Source organism: Schistocerca serialis, chromosome 7 (assembly GCF_023864345.2).
Source record: "Schistocerca serialis cubense isolate TAMUIC-IGC-003099 chromosome 7, iqSchSeri2.2, whole genome shotgun sequence".
NCBI classification, from domain to species: Eukaryota; Metazoa; Arthropoda; class Insecta; order Orthoptera; family Acrididae; genus Schistocerca; species Schistocerca serialis.
This window is the reverse complement of record NC_064644.1, coordinates 490236466-490261381: the sequence shown is the minus strand read 5'-3', so window position 1 is coordinate 490261381 and position 24916 is coordinate 490236466. Positions and strand designations below refer to the sequence as shown.

Below are 24916 nucleotides of genomic sequence, written 5' to 3'. Positions count from 1 at the left end.
CGGGACAGGAGGTTGTGATTGCTTGTCAGTGGGAGTTCCAGTGTTAGGTGGGTGATGGAGCCCCTGAGGGAAATAGCAGACAGGTTGGGAAAGAAAGCTAGTTTCCACTCTGTTTGCTTGTTGGGATCTCGTCCGGGATGTGGAGGAGGCTTTGCTGACAACAACTGGTCGTACTGGTTGCACCCAGCTGCAGATCATGGCTCATGTCAGCATGGATGACACATGCTAACTGGGTTCAGAGATCATCTGCAGCTCCTACAGGCAGCTGGCTTATCTCTTGAAGACAGCTAGCCTCATTCATGGTGTGGAAGCAGAGCTGCTGTTTTGTAGCATAATTTTGCAGAACCGATCATGGTCCTCTGGTTTGGAGCCACATGCAGAGGCTCAGACAATTCTGTGATTATCTTTGAAGCAGATTTCTCAACCTCCACTACTGGGTGGAGAAATGTAGGACCACCCTTAGCAGAACAGTAGTGCATTACACAAAGGAGGTGATTACAAGTGTAGTGGAGTATGCGTTGCGTGGACGTGTGGATTTTATAGGATAGAGAAATACCCCCACAGGCCGGATAAGCCATGTTCTGAGGAAATGTTATCATAGTGGTTGTAGGTGTGTCCTGGAACTAGGGTTGCTTATAAATGGTAACAGTGTACATGTAGTACTAGGGACAGAAAGCTGGTCTGAATGTATACCGCAAAGATACGTTGAATACTGGTGGTGAAGGAATGTTTGTAGCAATATGCTGGTGGTAGATGCATTTTTATAGCAATATGCTGTCTGGTGGAGGCGTGTTTATAGCAGTACAAAATACGATAATATCCTTTGTAATTACTACACATTCAGAATGCAAAATAATGTGGGTGAAGATAAAGTGTTAAATGTGGATAAAAAGTGGTCATTGGATGCAGCAGCTGAGGCAGAAGATCTGAGGAGGAACGTGGAGAATGTTTTCCGTAAATTTGCTGGTGATGTTAAAGCTTTAGGTGGAGATTTTAACTCACCAGCTATAGGTTGAGCAAATCAAGTGATTAGGATGGATAGTCGGAACAGAGAATCAAGTGAAATTGTGCCAAATACTTTCTTCAAAATTACCTTGAGCTGTTAATGAGAGCACTGTCACATGAAGATAACATCTTAGACCTACTGGTGCAAACAGACCTGAACTTTTCTACTCAGTTAGAGCAGAACGGGAATCAGCGATCATAAGGCCATTACAGCTTCACTGAATATGGATGTAAATAGGAGTAAAAAGAAAAGTAGGAAAATCTTTCTGCTTAACAGGAGCAACAAGATACATGTCCCAGATTACATGAGCGGTGACCATGAAAATTTCCAATTTCCTCTAGCTCTAACAATGTTGAGTATCAATGGACAAAGTTCAAGTGCATTGTACAATACGCTACAGACAGGTATGAGGGGGGGGGGGGGGGGGAAATTGTGAGTATGTAAAAGACCCATCATGGTTCAGCAACTGTATTAGAAAGCTGCCACAAAAGTAAGGAGAGGTTCGGTGCAGATTTAAATGTTTCCAAAGCCTCACAAACAAACAAAAACTAAACAAAGCCAAAATTAGCAAAAGGAGGTCTATGTGTGAAGCAGTCAACATATTTGTTATAGCTACAGACTTGACAGAAAATAGAAAATCCTAAGAAGTTTTGGCTGCATGTTAAATCAGTAAATGGATGGAAGCCATCTGGCCAGACACTCTGTGACAGTAATGGTATTGAAACAGAGGATGTCACAGAAAAGGCCAAAATACTAAACATATTTTTCCAAACCCATTTCATAGAGAAAATCACAGTGTAGTTTTCCTTTAAATTGTCATACAAATAACAAGATGATAGATATCATAAGTGACCATGGCATATAAAAGCAATTGATATTGCTCAACAGGCGAAATGCCACTGGACTTGATGGAATACCACTCAGACTCTACAGAGTATGCACAGCTTGTCTGTACAGGTGTGAAGAATTCTTAATGATTGGGAAAAAGCACAGGTTTTTCCCATTTTCAAGAATGGTCTTTAAACAGAGGAACAAAACTATAGACCTATATATGGGTTGAAAAAATGACTATTGTGTGAAATCCAGCATGCTTTGCTCATCCTCGAGACCCAGAAAGCAGTAGATACAGGCATCTAGATAGATGTCGTATTTCGCAATTTCAGGAAGGCATTTGATACAGTTCCACACTGATGCCTAATGACGACAATATGAACGTACTGAATATCACACCAGCTGTGTCACGTGATAGAAGAGTTTGTAGCAAATGGAACACAGCATGTCATTCTGAATGGAGAGAAGTCTTCATACGTAAAAGTAACTTTAGGTGTGTTATAGGACCATTACTCTACACAGTATACATAAATGACATATTGCGTAATGATCTCATGAGGTTTTTCGCTGATGTTGTTGTATACAGAGAAGTCACAATGCTAGAAAATTGTAGAAAAAAAAAATCTGCAGGGGATTGACTCTTAGTCCAGGGAGTGGCTACTGACCATCAACACAAACAACTGTAACATATTGCATATACATTGACAGAAAGGCCCTTTATTGTATGATTACAAGTTTGTAGAACAATTTCTGGAAGCAGTTACTTCCTTAAAATTACTAAGAGTATCCATAAGGTGTGATTTGAAGTGCAATGACCACATAAAATTAATTGATGGTAAGGCAGATGCCAGAGTGAGATTCATTGGAAGAATCCTCAGGAAATGTAGTCCTTCAGCAAAGATAGTAGCTTACAAAACACTTGTTCAACCAATACCTGAATATTACTGGCACTCTGAGTTCTGTACCAGATAGAACTGATGCAAGAAATACAGAAGATCCACAGAAGGGCATCAGGTTTTTCTTACAGGTTCATTTAGTATAGCATAGTGGACACACTCATCAACTCCAGTGGCACATGCTGCAAGAGAAGCATTCTGTATCACAGTAGGGTCGTCCCTAGATCAGCAACTGATATATCGCTTCCTCCTAAGATATCTCACAAAAGACCATGAAGGTAAGATTAGAAAGACTTGAGCCCACATGGAGACTTACCGGCAATTGTTCTTCCTGTGAACCATACGCAACTGGAATAGAAAAGGAGAAAATGGCAATGGTACATGAAGTAACCTCCACCACATACCATGAGGGGGCTTGTGGAATATACACTCATGCTCATAAATTAAGGATAATGCTAATTCGTAGTGAAACAACATTCTGGTGGGCGGTTTGTGGGTTTCAATCACCTTGGAGTATGAGCTTGCGGTGCATTTGACCTGTGGTCATTGCACAGTGGCGCAGGCAGCAGTCCACACATGCAGCTAGGTGTGTTGGTGCATGTCAGAATACGGTGCAGCTAGTAATTGTGCAGACGTTTTCAGACGTGCTAATGGTGACTGTGTGTGAAAATGGCTCAAAGAACACATTTTGATGATGTTATGAGGGCTAGAATACTAGGGCGACTGGAGGCTGGTCAAACACAGCAGATCGTAGCACAGGCCCTCCGTGTGCCACAAAGTATGAACTCAAAATTATGGCAACGATTCCAGCAGACAGGAAATTTGTCCAGGCGCTACAGTACAGGACGTCCACAGTGTACAAGACCACATGAAGACCAATATCTCACCATCATTGCCCACAGACAGCCTCGGAGTACTGCAGGTAGCCTTGCTCAGGACCTTACTGCAGCCACTGGAACAGTTGTTTCCAGACACACAGTCTACAAACGACTGAACAGACATGGTTTATTCACTTGGAGACCTGCAAGGTGCATTCCACTGACCCCTGGTCACAGGAGAGCCCGAAAAGCCTGGTGTCAAGAACACAGTACATGGTCATTGGAACAGTGGTCCCAGGTTATGTTCACGGACGAGTCCAGGTATAGTCTGAACAGTGATTCTCGCCGGGTTTCCATCTGGTGTGAACCAGGAATGAGATACAACCCTGTAATGTTCTTGAAAGGGACCTGTATGGAGGTCATGGTTTGATGGTGAGGGGTGGGATTATGATTGGTACACGTACACCCCTGCATGTCTTTGACAGAGGAACTGTAACAGGTCAGGTGTATCGGGACGTCATTTTGCGCCAGTATGTCTGCCTTTTCAGGGGTGCAGTGGGTTCCACCTTCCTCCTGATGGATGATAATGCACAGCCCCACTGAGCTGCCATCGTGGAGGAGTACCTTGAAACAGAAGGGATCAGGCGAATGGAGTGGCCTGCCTGTTCTCCAGACCTAAATCCCATTGAGCACATCTGGGATGCCCTCAGTCGACGTATCGCTGCATGTCTTCAAACCCCTAGGACACTTCAGAATCTCCGACAGGCACTGGTGCAAGAATGGGAGGCAATACCCCAGCAGCTGCTTGACCATCTTATCCAGAGTATGCCAACCCGTTGTGCAGCCTGTGTATGTGTGCATGGTGATCATATCCCATATTGATATCAGGGTACATCAGTTTTCTCAACTTAACACCAATGCCATGGACTTACAGATCTGTGTCATGTATGTTCCCTATGTGCCTATGCTATTAGTGCCAGTTTTGTGTAGTGCCACATTGTGTGGCACCACATTCTGCAGTTATCCTTAATTTATGAGCGTGAGTGTAGATTTAGATGTCCTTTCTACCACATTGGGAGGCTTAAATGACAAATTTTCCACTGTGCTTATGACCATCATTAATATTGAAGAAAAGTTATCTCTGTGAATTGGTTTTGGTGTTGTGGCTCACCTGTAGTAGAGGTGGAGGATGTGAAGTTTGGTGTTGTCTGACAGCACAGAAATTGCACAAGCTGAATGTAATGGGACAAAACTGTTGGAGAATTGGAAGCAGAAGTTAGAGCCCAGACCTGTAATGAGATCACAGCAGGTGTTGGTCATTGAATTGCCTATCAGCTCCTGTGTCCTCAGATCATGTGTCAAAATCAGGCCACGAGATATGGACATTGACTGCAGCCAGCCATCACCAATGCTTGATCTTCACCCGTCAGCAGCAGCAAGACTTTCGTGGCACCGTTCTGGGTGTCAGTGCCCTGCTGCCAGCCTGCAAGAAGCCATTCCAGCTTGGCTGACTTCCACATCATTGACAAGCACTGTGAGTTATGCTAGGTCCCAGCCATTGCCCTGTTCCTTATGATTCACAGTGGCCCACAAACACAGCCCTTCCATGAATTCAGTGCTCAAAGCAGCATTTAAATACTGATCCAACCAAGCATGTCATATTTGGCATGGCAGGGCAATGTACAGCACCTGCTGTGTGTCAGCTGGAAGACTTTGCTGTGAACTCTGCTGCAACCGGGTGGCAGATGAGGAACCTTCTGTCTGTCTGCCCAGCCTGGGCAACCAACACCGCACCAACCGCCCATCCCTCCTCTTCACTATCGATCCAGACTTCAAATCCAGACAATGCATTTGCCACGCCACCAGGGATGCTGTGGCATGCCATAGAGACAGATGATGTTGCTGGGTGACCTTTCTCCTCACTGCAATTGCAGTGGGCTTCATGTGACGCCTGCATCACGCGTGCAGGTTTGGTTCGCCATGCCAATGCTCTACTGTGTAATCAACTAGCCTGTGTGTGTCACTACTGTGACTATGCCTGCTGCTCAGTGCGGAATAGTACATGAAGAAGAAAATGCACTTTCCATGTCTCACTTGTCTTGGACCTTGCTATGCCCACAGGAAGACATGAACACATCCTGGTTAACCTCAGTTTTCCTACAGGTACATCAGGTATGTTACATTTTGGCACCCAACGGGGTGTCTCTGCATTCACTTGTTATATTTGGTGTTAGAACTTGGTTGGTTTGGAGACCGATGGATCAACGATAACAAAGAAGATGGGAGAAGACCACTAGCAGTGACTCGACAGGGACAGCCAGAAATGTAAGAAGCAGTACAAACCTTTTATATTTTCACTCATAGGATTTCCTACACCAGTTGGTTTGAACTTTCCTTACTTTTCCCTATAACGTCAGAGTTATGTACCACTGTAGTGTTCAGGAATGGATCGTGTGCTGAACCATTAACTCTGGAAATATGCACCCAGTGCAATTTACCTGGACACTCCACGCCATGCACAGATTTACATCCCATAGTATGTTGGGTTGCCATCAAAAAGGTAATTACATAAGCCAGTGTCGGTAGTGCACTTGGCTTAGATATAGGAAATTATGGGTGCCAGGAGTACTTAGGAATAGGCTGAAGTAACTGTAAGTTTTGCTTTTTTGGAGTAGAATGGGAACTGTTAATAGTTCAAGTTTAGGTTACAGTTTAGAGAAGCTTCCTCCCAAATACAATGTCAGTGTCTTGACAAGTGCTCTGCCTCATCTTTTTGGCCCCTGTTGCACAGGGTACTTGTGGTCATACGCAAGTTGCGCCAGATACCTTATAATACAAAACTTAGTCTTGCACTGTAAACACTGAGCATGCATGCTGACAACTCCATGACCAATGACATGCACAGCTAAGCTATGAGTGCAAACCAGAATGTCTTTGCCCCCCCCCCCCCCCCCCCCGCCCCCCCCACGCACACACATTTTTAGGCAAATTATGGCTGTAAATGTCAAGTCAGCGTACCCTTTCATTCAGCACAAATCAAAAGCCTCTGTTCTCTTCTTGTCTAAACTGTTTATCGTCCATGTTTTACTTCCGTACATAGCTCACTCCAGACAAATACCTTCAGAAAAGACATCCTAACACTTAAATCTTTATTTGATGTTAACAAATTTCTCTTCTTCATTAATGCTTTTTTTGCATTTGCCAGTCTACATTTTGCATCCTCTCCACTTCAGCCATTATCAGTTATTTTGCTGTCCAAATAGCAAAACTCGTCTTCTACATTTAGTGTCGTGTTTTCTAATCTAATTACCTCAGTATCACCTAATTTGACTAAATTCCAGTATCTTTGTTTTGCTTTTGTTACTGCTCATCCTATATCCCCCTTTCAAGACACAAACCATTCCGTTCAACTGCTCCTCCACGTCCTTTGCTACTGCTGATGGAATTATAATGTACAGATTGAATAACATTGGGGATAGGCTACAACCCTATCTCACTCCCTTTTCAACCACTGCTTTCTTTTCATGCCCCTTGACTCTTTTGGTTTCTGTACACGTTGTAAATAGCCTTTTGCTCTTTCTATTTTACCCCTGCACCTTCAGAATTACAAAGTGAGTGTTCCAGTCATCATTGCCAAAAACTTTCTCTAAGTCTACAAATGCTATCAACTAGGGTTTGCCTTTCCTTAACCTGTCTTCTAAGAAAAGTCATAGAGTCATTATTGCTTCACTAGCTCCTACATTTTTCCAGAATCCAAACTCATCTTCCCCAAGGTTGGTTTCTTCTGGTTTTTCCATTCTTGTTTAAAGAATTCGTGTTAGTATTTTGCAAGCATGACTTATTATAATGCTGATTGCTCAGTAACATTCACAATTGTTAGCATCTGCTTTCTTTGGAATTAGAACTATTACATTCTTCTTGAAATCTGAGGATATTTCGCCTGTCTCATACATCTTGCATGCCAGGTTGAAATGTTTTGTCATGGCTGGCTCTCTCAAGGACATCAGTAGTTCTGATGGAATGTTGTCTACTCCAGAGGCTGTGCTTAGGTTATGATTTCAAACAGGAAACAGCACTGGTTTTGAAAGACATGAGGTTTCCATTTATTTATTGAATTGTGAATCTGCAAATTGTGGTTTGTATGTTTCATAACATACATAATATAAGCCATTTGATTCAGTTGCAGGAGACACGCATTTGATATTAGTGTTCAGAAGGCCATTTAAAACACATTGTGTAGATTGATAAGCTTTAGTAAATGTGTCTCATGTTTTGTGAAAATAATAAAAGTATAGAACAGAAGTTATAATGTTATTTGAAATATTTTCATTACTATTATTAACTTTATTTAGGAGTAGCAAGTGAGCATATTTAAACAACGACTATTCCAGGCAGATAAATATTTAAATTTGAAATGTAAATGTTCAGCAGTGGAGATCATTGGAGTTCTCAAGTGAAATTTTTATTATATGTTTAACCCACTGTGACAAATTAGATTCCATGAACATTGTATTGTTTTCATTAAAGTAATACATTCTTCTGAATCTGCTTGATTAAGGTAAACTTAACAGAACATAAAATGTTTTTCAAAAGTACAAAGGAAGAATCTGCCTTCTAAGGCCAAAAGAATGACACTGCTGGTCCAGTTGGGTCGAGAAAAAGTAGTTCAGTGTCTCCTTCTTCATGACATACATCCTTGATGAAGGAAAGGTATCACCTGTCATCATATGCGGCAGTTACAAAAGTTTTGTTGAGGATGGGTGTGTGCCTGTTGTGGTATATTAACAGTGAATGGGAAAATCAAGGAAGGTTTTTCAGAACACATTACTTTTCTAATTTCTGATTAATCAGCGGAAATTGTAAAAATTCTTGGTGCCAGGTATTATGTGGGTTGTCAAAAATTTCTTCTTTAGGTTATAGTGTAGGAAATTGTTAATTTTCTCTGAGGAATGGATAAAATATGTCAGTATTAGCATTGCAGAAATTATGAACACCAGATGCAGTTATTATTTATACCTCATCTTTTATTTGAACGCTAACTTTTCTCAATACACGTGTTACAGTTCCTCTCAGTCCATGGCTGCTAGCAAAAGAGGAATGTTCAGCATCAATATAAAAATCATTTTTGTGTTCACATAAATTCTTTTTTTTTAATTTTTATACTGAACAGCACATCCATAAGCGAAATATTGCAGTTTCCTGACTAATAGATAACACTCAGTTAACAACTTAACCATTTCTTTCTTAACAGGACTTACAGATCCTACATTGTGCTCCATATTATCAATTATAAAACAATGGTGTACTATTACCAATTTATTTTCCTCATTTGTCACATAAACACCAACAGAAATGATTCAGCAGCTGCTTCTTGTCCAGTGATAACTCTAGATTTCATTCTGAATTACAGAATTGTAGTTTTCAGCAAAGTCCATTAACATAATTGCTTTTTTGAGGGCTATAGTTTCATTTAAATTTTTCAGGGATCTTCCCTAACACTTAGCTGTAAATGAGGGCAGTTAAAGTGCCTGTAATTTTGTTACCAAGTTAGTGTATTCAACATCTGCAGACTGCTTTACCATTTCTATTGGTGGTCTGTGTTAACCCACTGGTTGTACTGACTTTTATCATCAGTATCTTTGTAAGCCGATTTCTCTTTCAAAAATTCTGACAATTTCTCATCACAGGGACAATTATCAGAGTGGTTAAGGATGCTTTCATAGTTTTCTGACTCATATACAAGGAATTTTATAAGTTCTTTAATTTTTTTAGTGTGTTCCACAGCTAAAAGCAGTTTTACGTTTTGGTGGATGCCACAAGCACACACTGAATGAGTACCTCCAGCACCAGCTAAAATATACCACTTTCATGTTAGTGAACAAAATTTATAAAAACCAGTGTTCGTGTTTGGGTTCTCCCATTTCAAACAAGACTGTAGTCCCCTTAGTTTGTGAGAGGGTAAGTTGTTTTGCATATACACATTCTCTTGAATGCTATCTTTGTCTTTTGCTCCTGGTAACATTTGAGCATATTCATTATTTTGGTACAAGACTGGAGTAGAAGGGAGAACCGATAGAGGTACTCAAGGTACCCTCTGCCATACACCGTCAGGTGGCTTGCGGAGTATGGATGTAGATGTAGATGTAGATTTTGGTAAAAATCAGTGGCAAACCTTACAACTTCATCAGCAATCATTTTACTGATTTTTGGTTTAGGAATTGATAAAATACTAATTTTTGTTTTCTGTTTTCTTGGCTCTTATTTTTAGCCACGTTTTCTTTGATTAACGATATTATGGCATTAAAATCTTTGGCTTTTGTAACATTCGTACTTCAGTACAAATAGAATGGATAAATGGAGTAACTGAGGCCAAATGGACTGAGAGGAGGGGAAATATGGGGCATGGAAAGGATAGAAGCAGAGAAGGGGAAAACACTGGTGGATGCACCACGAGAGAGCAATGCAAAATGAAGGGGAGGGGAGGTGAATTGTGAGGAGGTGACAGGAAATAGGCCAGAAACAGCTGGCTGGAGAATATGGGGATAGTAGGTTACTGTAGGTTGATGTTGGGATGGTTTTGGGAGCGGGGAATATGTTGTTAGGATAACTCCCATATTTACAGTTCAGAAAAGCTGGTGGTGGAGGGGACGATCAAGATGGCCTGGGCTGTGAAGCAGCCATTGAAATCAAGTGTGTTACCTGCAGCTTCATGCTGTGCCACAGGGTGGTCCACTTTGATTTTGATCACAGTTTGGTGGTGGCCATTCATTGTGGTGGACACCTGGTTGGTAGTCAAGCCAGTATAAGGAACTGAACAGTGATTGCAGCAGAGCTGGTATACAACATGGCTGCTTTCACCAGTGGCTTGGCCTCTGATGGCGTAGTATAAGCCTGTCTGTCACAGAACTGGAATAGGAAGTGCTGGGTGGGTGGATTGGGCAGGTCTTGCACCTGGGTTTCCACAGGGATATGATTCTTGTGGCATGTGGTTGGGGTTGGGAGTGGCATAGGGATAAACTAGGGTATTGTGGAGATTGGGTGGGCAACAGAACATCACTTTAGGAGGGGTGGAACCTACTCAAGATCCTTACTGCACTTCGTAAAGTAGTGTTCCATCACACATACAACCTCCTGAACATCCTAATCCATCCCTATGCCACTTCCAGTCCCAACCCCTTGCCACAGGAATCATGCTCCTATGGAAGATCCTGCCCAGTCAACCCACCTACCACTTCCTATTCCAGTCCTATCTCAGGCTTATCCTACCCCATCATAGGCCGCGTGCCCTGTGAGAGGAACCATTTTATATATCAGATCTGCTGCAATCGTTGTTCAGTTTTTTATATTGGTATGGTTACCAACCAGTTGTCCCAGGATGAATGGCCACCACAAAACTGTGACCAAGAAGAAAGTGGATCACCCTGTGGCACATCGTACAGCTGCACGTAACATACTTGATTTCAGTGGGTGCTTCACAACCCAGGCCATCTGGATCCTCTCTTCCACTATCAGCTATTGTAAACTGTGCGGGTGAGAGCTGTCCTTACAATTCTCCACTCCTGAAATCATCCTGGCGTTTACCCAAGCCAGGGTGGTGATTCTTATCGAAAACCTGGGATTCTCAGGGAATTACATTTTACCTGGAAAAATAAGGGAATTTCAGCAATTTCATAAAATGTCATGGAATTCTGAATTTTTAACCTAGCATTGAAACTGCGTTTAATTGATTTTTATAAATCACAAATTTTAAAATACTTCCTATTTCAAAGTGTGTTAGTAGTATGAATATTATGCCAGTAAATTGTTGACATTTAAAAACTGCCACTAAACTACTGCTTGTAGCTGGTATACATCTCAGCTGGGAGGAAAGAAAAGTCATTATTGTGGTTTGCTATCCTCCCCTTGTCACCATTAATTCATCAGAAGCTTCTTGACATCATCTTCCTCCTTACACCTGGACTTCTCAGGGAGTTTTGTTTTCCAGTTTGACGAGCCACCCTGTACGGTAACCTGCTGTCCCCATACCTTCCAGCAAACTGTTCCTGAACCCCCGCCGTCCCTCCCCTCCCCACTCCACCCTGTCAGCTACTCACAATTCACCTCCCATCACCCTCAACTGGGCACTGCTCCCTGCCGGGGAATACATTGGTGTATTCCCGTTTGCTGCTCCTCTCCTTTCCGCTTCTCATTTTTCCCTCTCCTCTCCCTCCCCCACAGCCTGCCGATAATGTGCCTGTCAGCCTTGTCCTGCCTTCTCTGGCCCTACATACTGTGCCAGGCAGCACCAACTTCTCTTCCCTCACAGGTACCCTCCTATCACTCCCCCTTCCCCACCATGCTCCAAATCAAATCTTTGCTTCTGTTCAACGCATTTTTGCTGCAGTCTGACCGAAGAAGCCTGAGGCAGTGGTTGCATTTGTAAGAGGGGTGCTTGCTTGGGTGAATATGTATGTATGTATGTATGTATGTGTGTGTGGTCTTTTCATCGTGCCTGTCTGCAGTGCAATGCCATCTTTACAGTGAGTAGCAATCTACCCTTTTTATGTTGTTGATGTTTGGTCCTGGAATTTCTGTTGTTTGATTTCATCTTTAAATTTCACTCATTGACCCTCATATCTAGACTGAGTCTGCATGTTCCTTTTCAAATTTTCTTGCTTGCATACCACATCTGTACTTCTGACATCCCATACTTTTGTTGGTTATTCAGTCTTTTTCTCATGACCATCTCCCCCTTGGCAGTGCTGGAGATGAGAATGGGGGACTAACCTGGAATTTTTAGTGTTGTGGAGACCAGCATAACATTTCCTTCGAACATAGGCCACATGTGCTGTGGATGCACATTACATAGTATTAATGTATTGGTTTCTGTTGCCTCCAGTCTGTCTACACAATGTAAGCGCCTATTCTTTGTTGAGGACCTGTAGTGTTACTGACCTGATTTTTGCTGCCCTTCCTCAGTAGCACAAACTTCTGGTCACCTTGAAGCTGTAAGTCTAAATGAGTGTATGATGGCGTGTGCTCAAGGAAATGCATAACATAATTTGAATTGCACCTACACACACCTTTATACCTTGGAAAGTTCAGTATTATTGACAATGAACAGTTTACGTATTACAAAAAACTATCAGTGTGTAGAAGCAGATCAGCACCTACATTTACAATCAAGACTTCAGTGGCAAAGTTAATTATCCTATTTTAGGCACAAAAATCAGTTCATATTTACACAAAAAGTCACAGTTCACACTTAGAACTATTCTGTAGTAATTAATCAGAGAAAAATATACTGTGGTAATTCAGTGAAGTCAGCCCATAATGAGAATTACCGTGTCCAAGTTCACTCCAATGACAATGACACGACACACTTTGTTAATTACAACACAGTTCAGTTAAAATCTTCATTCATCTTATATATTGAGACCACTCGAAAGTTGTTAAACATCAATGTTATTGAGTTTCATGGATGTCAGTGCACATATTTTCACATACAGAATGTGCATAGGTTAGATTAGATTAGAAATACTTTCATTCCAGTTGACCCGTAGTGAGGAGGTCCTCCAGGATGTAGAACATGTCAGAAAAACAACAATACATGACAAATAATTACAACTAAAACAAATAAGCTAATGTACCATTCCACTGGTCCCAAGTGGAATGATCGTCATTTTTGAATGAACACTATATGAAAGAGTCATTTTACAAATACTAATGTACTGAATTTAAAATAATTTTTTTAAAATTTATTTATAAGGTAATAAACGTGTAATACAATTACTATAATACTTATTTACAATGAACACATTACTGCACTGAAATGGTGCAGAAGTTAGATTGTACTTACACACACACACACACACACACACAGACACACACACACACACACACACACACACACACACACACATTCACATTCACAATTCACATGGACATGGCCACTGTCTCGTGCCTCTGTGGCCCTGTTGTAACCTGTGACCGCCCCTGACATGACCAGCAAGGTAGGGTGAGTGGTGGGGTTAAGCCGATGGCATGGTGTGGGGAAGGGGAAGAATAACAGGGTAGGGCGGGGGAAGATGGTGTGCTACCTGTGAGAGTGTGGAGGGACATGGCGTGGACAGGATAGTGCTGCTAGGTGCAGAAGTGGGTTGCTTTGCTGGAGGGAAGGAGATGGGGAATGCAAATGAGGCATGAGAGGAAGAGAAAGAGAAAAGAGGAAAGGACTGTAGGTGTGTTGGCAGAATAGAAGCAGTGTGTAGTGCTGGAGTGGAAGCAGGGAGGGGGTAGGTGGGTGGAGGACAGCGACTACTGAAGGGTGAGACCATGGGTTATGGGAACAAAGGATATGTTGTAGGGAGAGTTCCCACATATTCAGCTGAGGAAAGCTGTTGTTGGTAGGAATGATCCAGATGACACAGGCTGTGAAGTATTCGTTGAAGTAAAGCACATTGTGTTGGACACCATGTTCGGCAACTGGGTGGTCCAGCTCTCTCATGGCCATTGGTGGTGGCCATGCATGCAGGCAGACAGCCTAGTAGTTGTCATGCCCAAGTAGTAAGGAGTAAAAAAGCTTAGTTTGAAGACCACATGGCTGCTTTCACTGGTAGCATTGCTTTTGAGCAGGTAGGAGATGTCTTTGACAGGACTGGTATAGGTGGCAGAGGGAGGGTGTATGGAACAGGTCGTTCATCTAGGCCTGTTGCAGGGATATGAGCCATGAGGCAAGGGGTTGGGGAGTACCGTATTTACTCAAATCTAAGCCGCACTTTTTTTCCGGTTTTTGTAATCCAAAAAACCGCCTGCGGCTTGGAATCAAGTGAAAAGTAAACGGAAGTTCTGAAAAATGTAGGTAGGTGTCGCCACAACTAACTTCTGCCATTGCATAAATGTAACGCTACACAGGCGTGCTTTGTAGGCACAAATATAAATACTGGCGCAAAACCTCTGCGTCAGTAAATAAATTAAAAGAAAAGGTATAAAAATGTAAACATTATGCCATGTATTCTTTCGTGTTTGCTGCTATCTCATTTAAATCCTGCATGCCTAATAATCTACGAAACTAGAGTGAGACAACAGCAAACGCAGAAGAATATACATATCATGTCATGTTTATATTCGTATTATTCTTATGCTGAATAGTGATACAGTCAGAAATTAAGCACGGCAACTGACTAGATTTTTAAATCTAAGATGACTAATTTCTGTGCAGAATGTAATGTATTAAAGAGGCATCTGCAAAGATTTTCAAACGGAAATTTTTTTCGCTAAACTCTCGTTCAGAACATCTTCTATCATAAGCAGTCTACTATTTGGTTCTTGTTGATCATTATCAAAGAAAGCAGCAGTGTAAGTAACAAAAAATAGCAGTTTCTTGCCATTGTTTCACTTATGAGACAATTCCTCCCTTTTTTTTTTTTATTATTGTAAGCCGCAGTAGCGCACACAAAAGCAAGCCATGCCGCGAGTGGCGACAGCTTGTAAGCACTCATTATCAGAATGCAACAAACAATGCATGAAACAATACGATAATGCATTTTCAGCTTAAAGTGACATAAACACCTATAGCAAAGAGAACGGCACTTATCAGATCAAAGCAAAATAAGCAGTTGATTCAAACCAAACGGAGCACGTATAAATATGGACGGAGCGCCTGACACATAGCAATTGCTACTTGGTAAAGCTTAACTGTTAAGCTTACGACTCAAACCAAACTACTGTAGCTGTATCTTCATCCATTCGACCTAAATTGTGTCTCATGTTACAACAGACCAACTTTATTTCGATTTGGAGGTGCAGTCTAAAACTTTTCTCTCCCCTTGAATTTTAAGTCTCAAATTTCAGGTGTGGCATAGATTCGGGAATTTTTTCCCCCCTTGATTTCCAGTCTCATTTTTCAGGTGCGGCTTAGATTCAAGTAAATACGGTAGAGGTGGACTAAGGAGTAGGGAGTAGGGAGTAGAGAACAGAGTGTCGTGCTCTTTGCCATCACAATCGACAGGCTCATATCTGCTGTGAGCTCCAGGGTGTCAGTATCACTGACACCTGCCTCCACAACTGTGACTTATTAATATAAACTACTGAATGTTGGCACCAGAAACAATCAGTCCATAAGGGGCTACACTGGATCCAGAAACGGCTATGCATTTTCTCCATTACATAACGATGTTATGTAGTTACACGTAGACTCGGAACACTACATACGCACCTCATCCACCAACAGTCTTCGTCTGAGGAGGAGGAAGTGTTGGTGTCAGGGGAGGAATGGGAAGGGGATACAAGCCTTAACAACTTCCTAGACTTCCTTAAATGAGCCTCTAAGTATCTTGAAAATACTCCAAAGCAAAGTACCTGTAGGTTTTCCGTATCATTTGGCAAGTATTGCCAAGACTTCTGTTGAGTTTAGCCAAGAACACAGCTGTGCATCTTTGTTAGTATGTTGGCCCCATTGTGCACTGTGATGCATGTAGTATTGGGATGTTCATGGGAATGACTAATTGGATGCTCCTAGAGCTCAGAGGGAATTTAGTAAGGAAATGTTGAAAAGCCAAGAGTCCTACAATTAACCCGACCTGTCCAAATACTCTGGGGCTAATAGGACTGCCAGAAAAAAAAGGATGCTTTACTTTCTGGGCACATTTTCCATCACTCAGCTCATTGGACCTGCTTCAGTACTTCACCCCCTCATCTAGTTTCCTGGAACAGAAAGCAGCCATTGCTTTTCATTTGTGTCATGACTGCCACTAACACTCTCATTAATGATTGAAAATTTTATTAGTTCTGTTGTGGTCACAAACTCTTTACATGTATCCCACAAGCACATGGTTAATCTAGATCTGAATATTTCCTGCAGCAGTTTAGCTGATTCCAAAGGACTCACGTAAGCCACATCACATGATAAGATTTCATTATCATAAATGCTTACCTTGCCTGCCTCACCTACACTAGTCACGTAATGATTACTGCCACATATATTGACAGCACAACCACCAATAAACTGAAATATCTTCATATTGACAGGTTTCATGCCTTCCTAGATTGGTAAGCAGCAAAATAAAGCAGACCTACACTATTCGATTTGAGCACTGTAATGATTAATTAGGCACAGTCATATTGAAAGTATGCCATGGCTTTCTTCTGATCTAAGAACTGACTGACCCCATCCCTAATAGAAGAATCTATAATTTAATGTGACACCTCAGTTACAGTGTACATTTATTTTTTTGATGTATGCAAAGCACATTAAGATGTGAACATCACCTGAATGAAATCTAAGACCAACTCGAGCGTGAAACATGGACCTGTGATTTGCAGTCTTACTTTTGCCATGCACCAATTGAGCCACGCTTCTCTTTCTCACAGGCCTAAGTGAAAAGTGTAGAAAATTGTAGCTTCTCAATACTCTACCACTTATGTGGAAATGTGTACTTGTTTTGTTTACCATACTATTGATTGTCTTGGTACGATCACTCTCATGAACACATTATTCAGATGCCACAAATGCTTGTCTATGATAACAGTCTGCTGCAGCACAGAATATACTAGTTTCTCTGCAAATCCTGCTGCGGGAAGTTTTGTATGTACTCATAAAGCTTGTAGTTCTTCAGCATTATCATCATTGAATCAGTGAGTTTGTCGTGTGGTCCTCAAAGCTCTTCCTTATGGCCCACATAATGCTGCTGTTCCTAACTCAGAATTTTCTTGGATTACTTGCAAATGCCTACTACCACCAGGCAAAGTGGCCAAATGGTTGAGACAGTGAACTCATATAGAGACAACCAAAGTTCAAATCCCCATATACCATCCAGGTTTAGGTCTTATGTAGTTTCCCTAAATCATGTAACTCAAATGCCGGGTTGCTTATTCGAATAGGATATGATCAATTTACTTCCATATCCTTCCCTAAACCTTGCTTGTGTGTGCTTTCTACTGACTGTTGTCAACGGGAGCACTAAACTTTAATCGTCCTTCCTTGCATGTTACCACTTATTCTGACTTCCAGACTCGGAAGTAAACTGGTTCGAATCTGTATGGTGGATGAAATTTTCACTGCCAGTAGTTGACTAGCAAGAGGAAAAGAGATTGCGGCATAAAATTCCTGATAAGCAGTCTTTGCACCAATGTTCAGGGTTAAATTCCAAATCTCTCAACTGTTACTTATGAAGTGAGGGTCTGTGACATGTTTGATGGTGATCTGTTTGTTGAATTGGGGTGTTAAGCTTGGAGCCCTCCTCAGTGCTCTTTGCAAGGAGTAGGCTATGTGCAGACACTGGGTTTCACCCTCCCCCTTCTCTCGTCATCCTCATATAATGCAAACATAACACAATGCTACACTACAATACACTACACTACACACGCATCCATTATATTCTCCTACGCTCTACAAACATACGTATAATACAACTATCAGCCATCTGCCAAGGAAGAGGCCAACGTGCGTCAAGGAAGAACGAACACCCTTTGGACAAGCGGCTGAAGCTACCCTGTAGGTATACCAGCTATCAGTGCCATATGAAATATACTTTTTTTAAATGATCACAGGATTACTCAGATTCTAAAGATGTTTTGACCAGAAGCAGTGTGATGGTATTTTGGTCTTGTGGAGATTGGTTACACATGTTCTAAAGTCATATTGGGCAAAAAGTTTCTGTACACAGAGGTACATCAACTATAATACTGTATTGTCACATTCTGCTCTTATTTTAGTATTTGAACCCTAATAGTGAGAGTTGCAGGAAAGTAATTGCTCCATCTATCACTGTTGCCAGCTTTCTGTTCCTGTTATTTTATCTTAACATCATTACTTCAGTTTCAGTTGCTCGAATTAGACTATTTTGTTGTAAGACCTCATCCCATTGCTTTGATATCAGACTTCTTTGCTCATTGATGATATATTTTTTTCTTTCTTTTGTTCCAGATGGTGAACGTAATGAGTCTGCTGAAAAGTGGATCATAGAGGCACAAACTAAATTTAAGTCATTGTCACTTGATGAGCAGGTGAAGTTTTTTGGCTTTCTTTTAGAAGGAACAACTCCAGAAGTACGCTACAAAATATTCAAAGAAGTGCACAAATACTTTCATCATGACATACTAGTCTTTCTTCCAGTGGAATTACAGGAGTACATATGTCATTATATTGATGTTGTATCATTGATACAAGCATCCTGTGTGAATAAGGAGTGGAATAGGTTTGTGTGTGGCTTTATAAATTATAAACATTTAATTGTGTAGGTTTATGCAGTGTTTTTGTGCTGGCATACATTTTAGAAGAAGAAAAGCGTTCAAACATTTTTGTGAGAAGCACTACTTGGAAAATATGACTTATGTTTTCGTTAACATTGACATTGTAACTCACTTTACTGGAAAGTATTTAAATCTGTAGAAGATACAGAGTGTATTCAAGGAACAGAAAAACTGAAACTCTTGAAATTAAGGAAATGAGGAGCTGTAAAGCACTTTCTATACACTGCCTGACAAAATAACTGCAGCACCCAGAAGACATGGTCAGATGTCAATGTATCTTGGTCCATGTGCACACCAGCAGGCAGTATGTAAATGATAAGAGTTGGATTTATCTGTGACAGGGAGAATGGCTACTACAGTACATTAATGTGGTTTATGTTTAGTGTTTTACCAAGTGTGGTCGGGTTTTTGAGGAGCAAGAGCAATGTCAGATGTTTAATGATAACTGTAAAGGACATGGAGATGCTGCATACTCGTGTGACACAGCACTACCAGCACCTGGCAGAGTTTCAAAGGGGCCTTACTGTGGGTCGCCATTTGGCCGGCTGGTTAAATTGTCCTGTATCGAGATTTTGTGGCATTCGGATATGACAGTGGCCCAATGTTGCATTGCATGGGAACATGAGCACAGGTGGGCTCATCATTTAAGTTGCTATTGTCCACCTGTAACCACCCCAAGGGAGGATCAAATTCTTGTACAATAAACGCATTTTCTAAAGCCCTTTATTGCACCTGCCATCCAGGAACAAGTAATGGACTCCGTGCAACATCTGTGTCACCCCACACCATTGTTCAGAGACTAATAGCAGATGAACTAGGGAATTACTGTCCCATGCATAGGCTGCCACTAACACCATACTGCAAACAGCTGCCTTTTTATTGGTGCCATGACTTGGAAGCATGGAAACCCAAGGAATGGCATTGTATTGAGTTCAGTGATGATTCACGGTCCAGCACTGTCCCATGTGACCATTGTCAGCTGGCGTGGCAGTGACATGAGGAGCAGTCCCATTCATACAGTGTTTTGCAGAGGCACATTGGAATTACTCCTGATATTGTGTGGGATGAAATAGTGAAGGCAGCAGAGGATCAAGTAGGCAAAAAGACAAGGGCTGCTAGAAATCCTTGGGTAACAGAAGAAATATTGATTTTAATTGATGAAAGGCGAAAATATAAGAATGCAGTAAATGAAGCAGGAAAAAAGGAATAGAAACGTCTCAAAAATAAGATCGACAGGAAGAGCAAAATGGCTAAGCAACGTGGCTAGAGGACAAATGTAAGGATGTAGAGGCATATCTCACTAGGGGTAAGATAGATACTGCCTACAGGAAAATTAAAGAGACCTTGGGAGAAAAGAGAACCCCTTGTATGAATATCAAGAACTCAGATGGAAACCCATTTCTAAGCAAAGAAGGGAAAGCAGAAAGGTGGAAGGAGTGTGTAGAGGTTCTATACAAGGGCATTGTACTGGAGGATAATATTATGGAAATGGAAGAGGGTGTAGATGAAGATGAAACGGGAGATATGATACTGCGTGAAGAGTTTGACAGAGCACTGAAAGACCTAAGCCAAAACAAGGCCCCAGGAGTAGACATCATTCCATTAGAACTACTGACAGCCTTGGGAGAGCCAGCCCTGACAAAACTCTACCATCTGGTGAGCAGGATGTATGAGACAGGCGAAATACCCTCAGACTTCAAGAAGAATTTAATAATTCCAATCCTAAAGAAAGCAGGTGTTGACAGACGTGAAAATTACCGAACTATCAGTTTAATAAGTCACAGCTGCAAAATACTATCGTGAATTCCTTACAGATGAATGGAAGAACTGGTAGAAGCCGACCTCGGGGAAGATCAGTTCGGATTCCATAGAAATATTGGAACACATGAGGCAATACTGACCCTACGACCTATCTTAGAAAATAGATTAAGGGAAGGCAAACATACGTTTCTAGCATTTGTATACTTAGAGAAAGCTTTTGACAATGTTGACTGAAATATTCTTTTTCAAATTCTGAAGGTGGCAGGGGTAAAATACAGGGATCGAAAGGCTATTTACAATTTGTACAGAAACCAGATGACAGTTACACGAGTCGAGGGGCATGAAAGGGAAGGAGTGGTTGGGAAGGGAGTGAGACAGGGTTGTAGCCTATCCCTGATGTTATTCAATCTGTATATTGAGCAAGCAGTAAAGGAAATGAAAGAAAAATTCTGAGTAGGTATTAAAATCCATGGAGAAGAAATAAAAACTTTGAGGTTCGCCGATGACATTGTAATTCTGTCAGAGACAGCAAAGGACTTGGAAGAGCAGTTGAATGGAATGGACAGTGTCTTGAAAGGAGGCTATAATATGAACATCAACAAAAGCAAAACGAGAATAATGGAATGTAGTCGAGTTAAGTTGGGTATTGCTGAGGGAATCAGATTAGGAAATGAGACACTTAAAGTAGTAAATGAGTTTTGCTATTTGGGGAGCAAAATAACTGATGAAGGTTGAAGTAGAGAGGATATCAAATGTAGACTGTCAATGGCAAGGAAAGCGTTTCTGAAGAAGAGAAATTTGTTAACATCGAGTATAGATTTAAGTGTGAGGAAGTTGTTTCTGAAAGTATTTGTATGGAGTGTAGCCACATATGGAAGTGAAACGTGGACAATAAATAGTTTAGATCAGAAGAGGATAGAAGCTTTCAAAATGTGGTGCTACAGAAGAATGCTGAAGATTAGATGGGTAGATCACATAACTAATGAGGAGGTATTGAATAGAATTGGGGAGAAGAGGAGCTTGTGGCACAACTTGACTAGAAGAAGGGATCGGTTGGTAGGACATGTTCTGAGACATCGAGGGATCACCAATTTAGTATTGGAGGGCAGCGTGGAGGGTAAATATCGCAGAGGGAGGCCAAGAGATGAATACACTAAGCAGATTCAGAAGGATGTAGGTTGCAGTGGGTACTGGGAGATGAAGAAGCTTGCACAGGATAGAGTAGCATGGAGAGCTGCATCAAACCAGTCTCAGGACTGAAGTACACAACAACAACAACAACAACAACAACAACTGTGTGGGAGCTGTGGAGTATGACTTCAGGTCATGGCTGGTAGTGACTGAAGAAACTCTGACATTATAACGATACATCATGGACATCCTGCATTCTGACGTGTTACCTCTTAAGTTATAGTATTGTGGTGCCATTTATCAGCAGGACAATGCTAATCCACACACGCCAAATTTCTGTATAAACAATGTGTGTGATGTTGAGGTTCCCCTGTTATCAATATTCCCTAATTTGTGGGTCCCGCTTGGATGTCAACTACAACCCTGGTGCTAGTAATCAGAATATCGAGGATGAGTAACAAGATTTATTGGCCACTTTGCCTGAGGAGAGGACATTCTTCCCAATCAATGCATGCATCCAGGCCAGATGGGGTACAACGTCATACTGATTAGTAGTCACATATTGCCAAGTTTTTGTAAATTTGACTTGATTTCGTAATGACTAAAATAACATCATATTTCCTCTCAACCAATGAAGTTTTATTTTGTTTCCCCTCACCTTTTGGGTGTTTTGCTTTATTTTGTCACGCTGTGCAACTTGACAAGAGTTTAGATCAGGGGAGTGTGATTACTTACATATGTGATGGAGAAAATCTAACAGTGCTTGCATGAGGTGTGATGGGAATGGAGCAGAGTGTCAGTAGATGGTTGTAAATAGACGACTAAAGTGAGAGCAGGGCATTGTACAATGTATTTCATAGCAAAAAGTAGAAACAATTGTATCGAATCATAACGTCAATGCAAAGGAAAAAATGTGCCGCGTATTCTAAAAATGCATCAGTCATAATCATCAAAACAAATTTCTATCACACGATGTATAGCTGAAAAGACTATATGGAGCAATATAAGATGTATGTATATAACCTGTGATGACTGACTATCTTCTGAATAAGTACTTGAACTGTTTGGTAAATGTTGCCAAGCTTTTTGTCATATCATCACAACTGTTGGGCTTGCCAAATCCAAGCTAAATTATCACCAATTGATCTAACTTCAACCTTTTAACACACTGCAGATCATTTCGACATTATGACCTGTAATCCAATAAATAGTTTCTTCTTGTATCACATTCATTGACTTCACCAAGTCTGCTGCAGTAGACTCACTTGCCACTGCTAGTCAAATAAGGCAAGAATCACTTGTGTAAAAGAGGCTTTTCTGATATTGGCAATGACATCTTTCTTCAGAAAATAGAACTACATGAACCAACCACAAAGTCTGGTTTACATATTGTCATGATGACGAGTGTTGAATATGGAACACATATTGCCAGTGGCAAATGCAGGTCTCAGGCTAAATTATATATCAGTCTATTGCCTCAATCTTGATAATGTAATATTTACATTTGATGACTTTAACATCTTCCAGCAAAACTGGCACTTTTCCATAGAACCAAGATCTCAGATTGTGCTGCAAGTGTCATAACTGTTACAGTGAACATCTCTTTGGCTCCAGAATGAGATTTTCACTCTGGAGCGGAGTGTGCGCTGATATGAAACTTCCTGGCAGATTAAAACTGTGTGTCGGACCGAGACTCGAACTCAGGACCTTTGCCTTTCGCGGGCAACTGCTCTACCAAATGAGCTACCCAAGCATGACTCACGCCCCGTCCTCACAGCTTTACTTCTGCCAGTACCTCCTCTCTTACCTTCCAAACTTAACAGAAGCTCTCCTGCGAACCTTGCAGAACTAGCACTCCTGGAATGAAGGATATTGTGGAGACATGGCTTAGCCACAGCCACAGCCTGGTAGAGCACTTGCCTGTGAAAGGCAAAGGTCCCGAGTTCGAGTCTCGGTCCGTCACACAGTTTTAATCTGCCAGGAAGTTTCATATCAGCACACACTCTGCTGGGAAGTTTCATACTTAGACTGTAGATGGGCAAGTTGTGTTCAGAACAGTGTACAACAGTACAGTTTGACAGTTTCTACTTATAATCTATCTTTTTCCTGAGCTCTTCCAAATAACTGTAGTTTGGAGATGCACCATTGAGGACATACAGCCATAAAATGACAATTAATCAGTGGCAAGTCGGTGGAAGTGTGTGCATTTAAAGTAACTTGCCACAGCTGATACCTGTTTTGCCAAGGAGTGCACTTACTAATTAAATTTGCTCAAGATGATGGCTTCAGCTGAGCAGTGAAAGCTAGACAACTCTTAAATTCGTATTCATTGCTGGTTAAGTCAGATGTAGATTTTCTGCCATATTTACTGAATATAGCCTTTCTATTATATCAACTGTTCTAAAAGTGCCGTAATGTTATTATTTTGTTAAGATGATGAGCTGTACTGCAGAGACAGCACTGCAGTAAGGTAGTCCATGTGTTTTTGCTGTAAGGTGCAATGTTGTCAATTGTGAAATCAAAAGGCCACTTGTTTTAATTTTTGATAATGTACAGAGAGCATGAAGTAACCTTTATTCTAACAACTACAGTAGATCAGACAGTGTGAACTAAGACAATAGTAAAATGTAAAACATAAACGTTAAATTTCAAACAATCTTTTTTTCTCTGAAATATTGCTGGAAGTGATTGAAATGCCTGTGGTCGACATTGCTACAAAGTTGACATCATCGAACAAATGATTGAAAAAAAAACCACACTGCTAGACATACCCAAACATATCTGTTTGCCAGAGCAACTACTGTGTGCTTGTCACCGGTTGGCTGTCATTTTATTATCATGTTGTTTTTCTCTGACCTGTATACTTCATTTTGTATGTAACTGTAACATACCCTGCTTAGAGTTAACCAGAATTTACGTGCCTGAACCCAAATAGTCTGATAAATTGCAGAAGAAGTGGCTTGTGAGGTAACTTTTTGCTATATTTTTGAATACCTTGTTATTCTCAATTTCCTGCTGTAGTGTTTCTTTTGAACTTGATGTTTTGTTCTTTCTGCAGCAGGTATTAATTCATTGGCATCAGACTCCTAGGAAACTCGATGAAACCTGGAAGTATTTTATAGTGAATTAATTATCTTTTTTCCCTAAAAAGTACAAGATTTCATACTGCTTTGGCATATTTTCCTCGTAAATATGCAGGTTCTGTGAGCAATTCTCAGCAGAGAACAGCGTTATTTAATTGT

At 41.1% G+C, this 24916-nt stretch overlaps 1 protein-coding gene across 1 annotated transcript in view; it reads left to right on the top strand.

The window, feature by feature from the left end:
* Positions 1 to 24916, top strand: part of LOC126412331 (F-box/WD repeat-containing protein 2-like) — a 113288-nt gene that overhangs the window by 2901 nt on the left and 85471 nt on the right. Inside the window, exon 2 of the mRNA XM_050081855.1 lies at positions 18457 to 18727. Within this exon, the coding sequence (XP_049937812.1) occupies positions 18457 to 18727 (271 nt within the window). The remainder of the gene's footprint in view (positions 1 to 18456; positions 18728 to 24916) is intronic.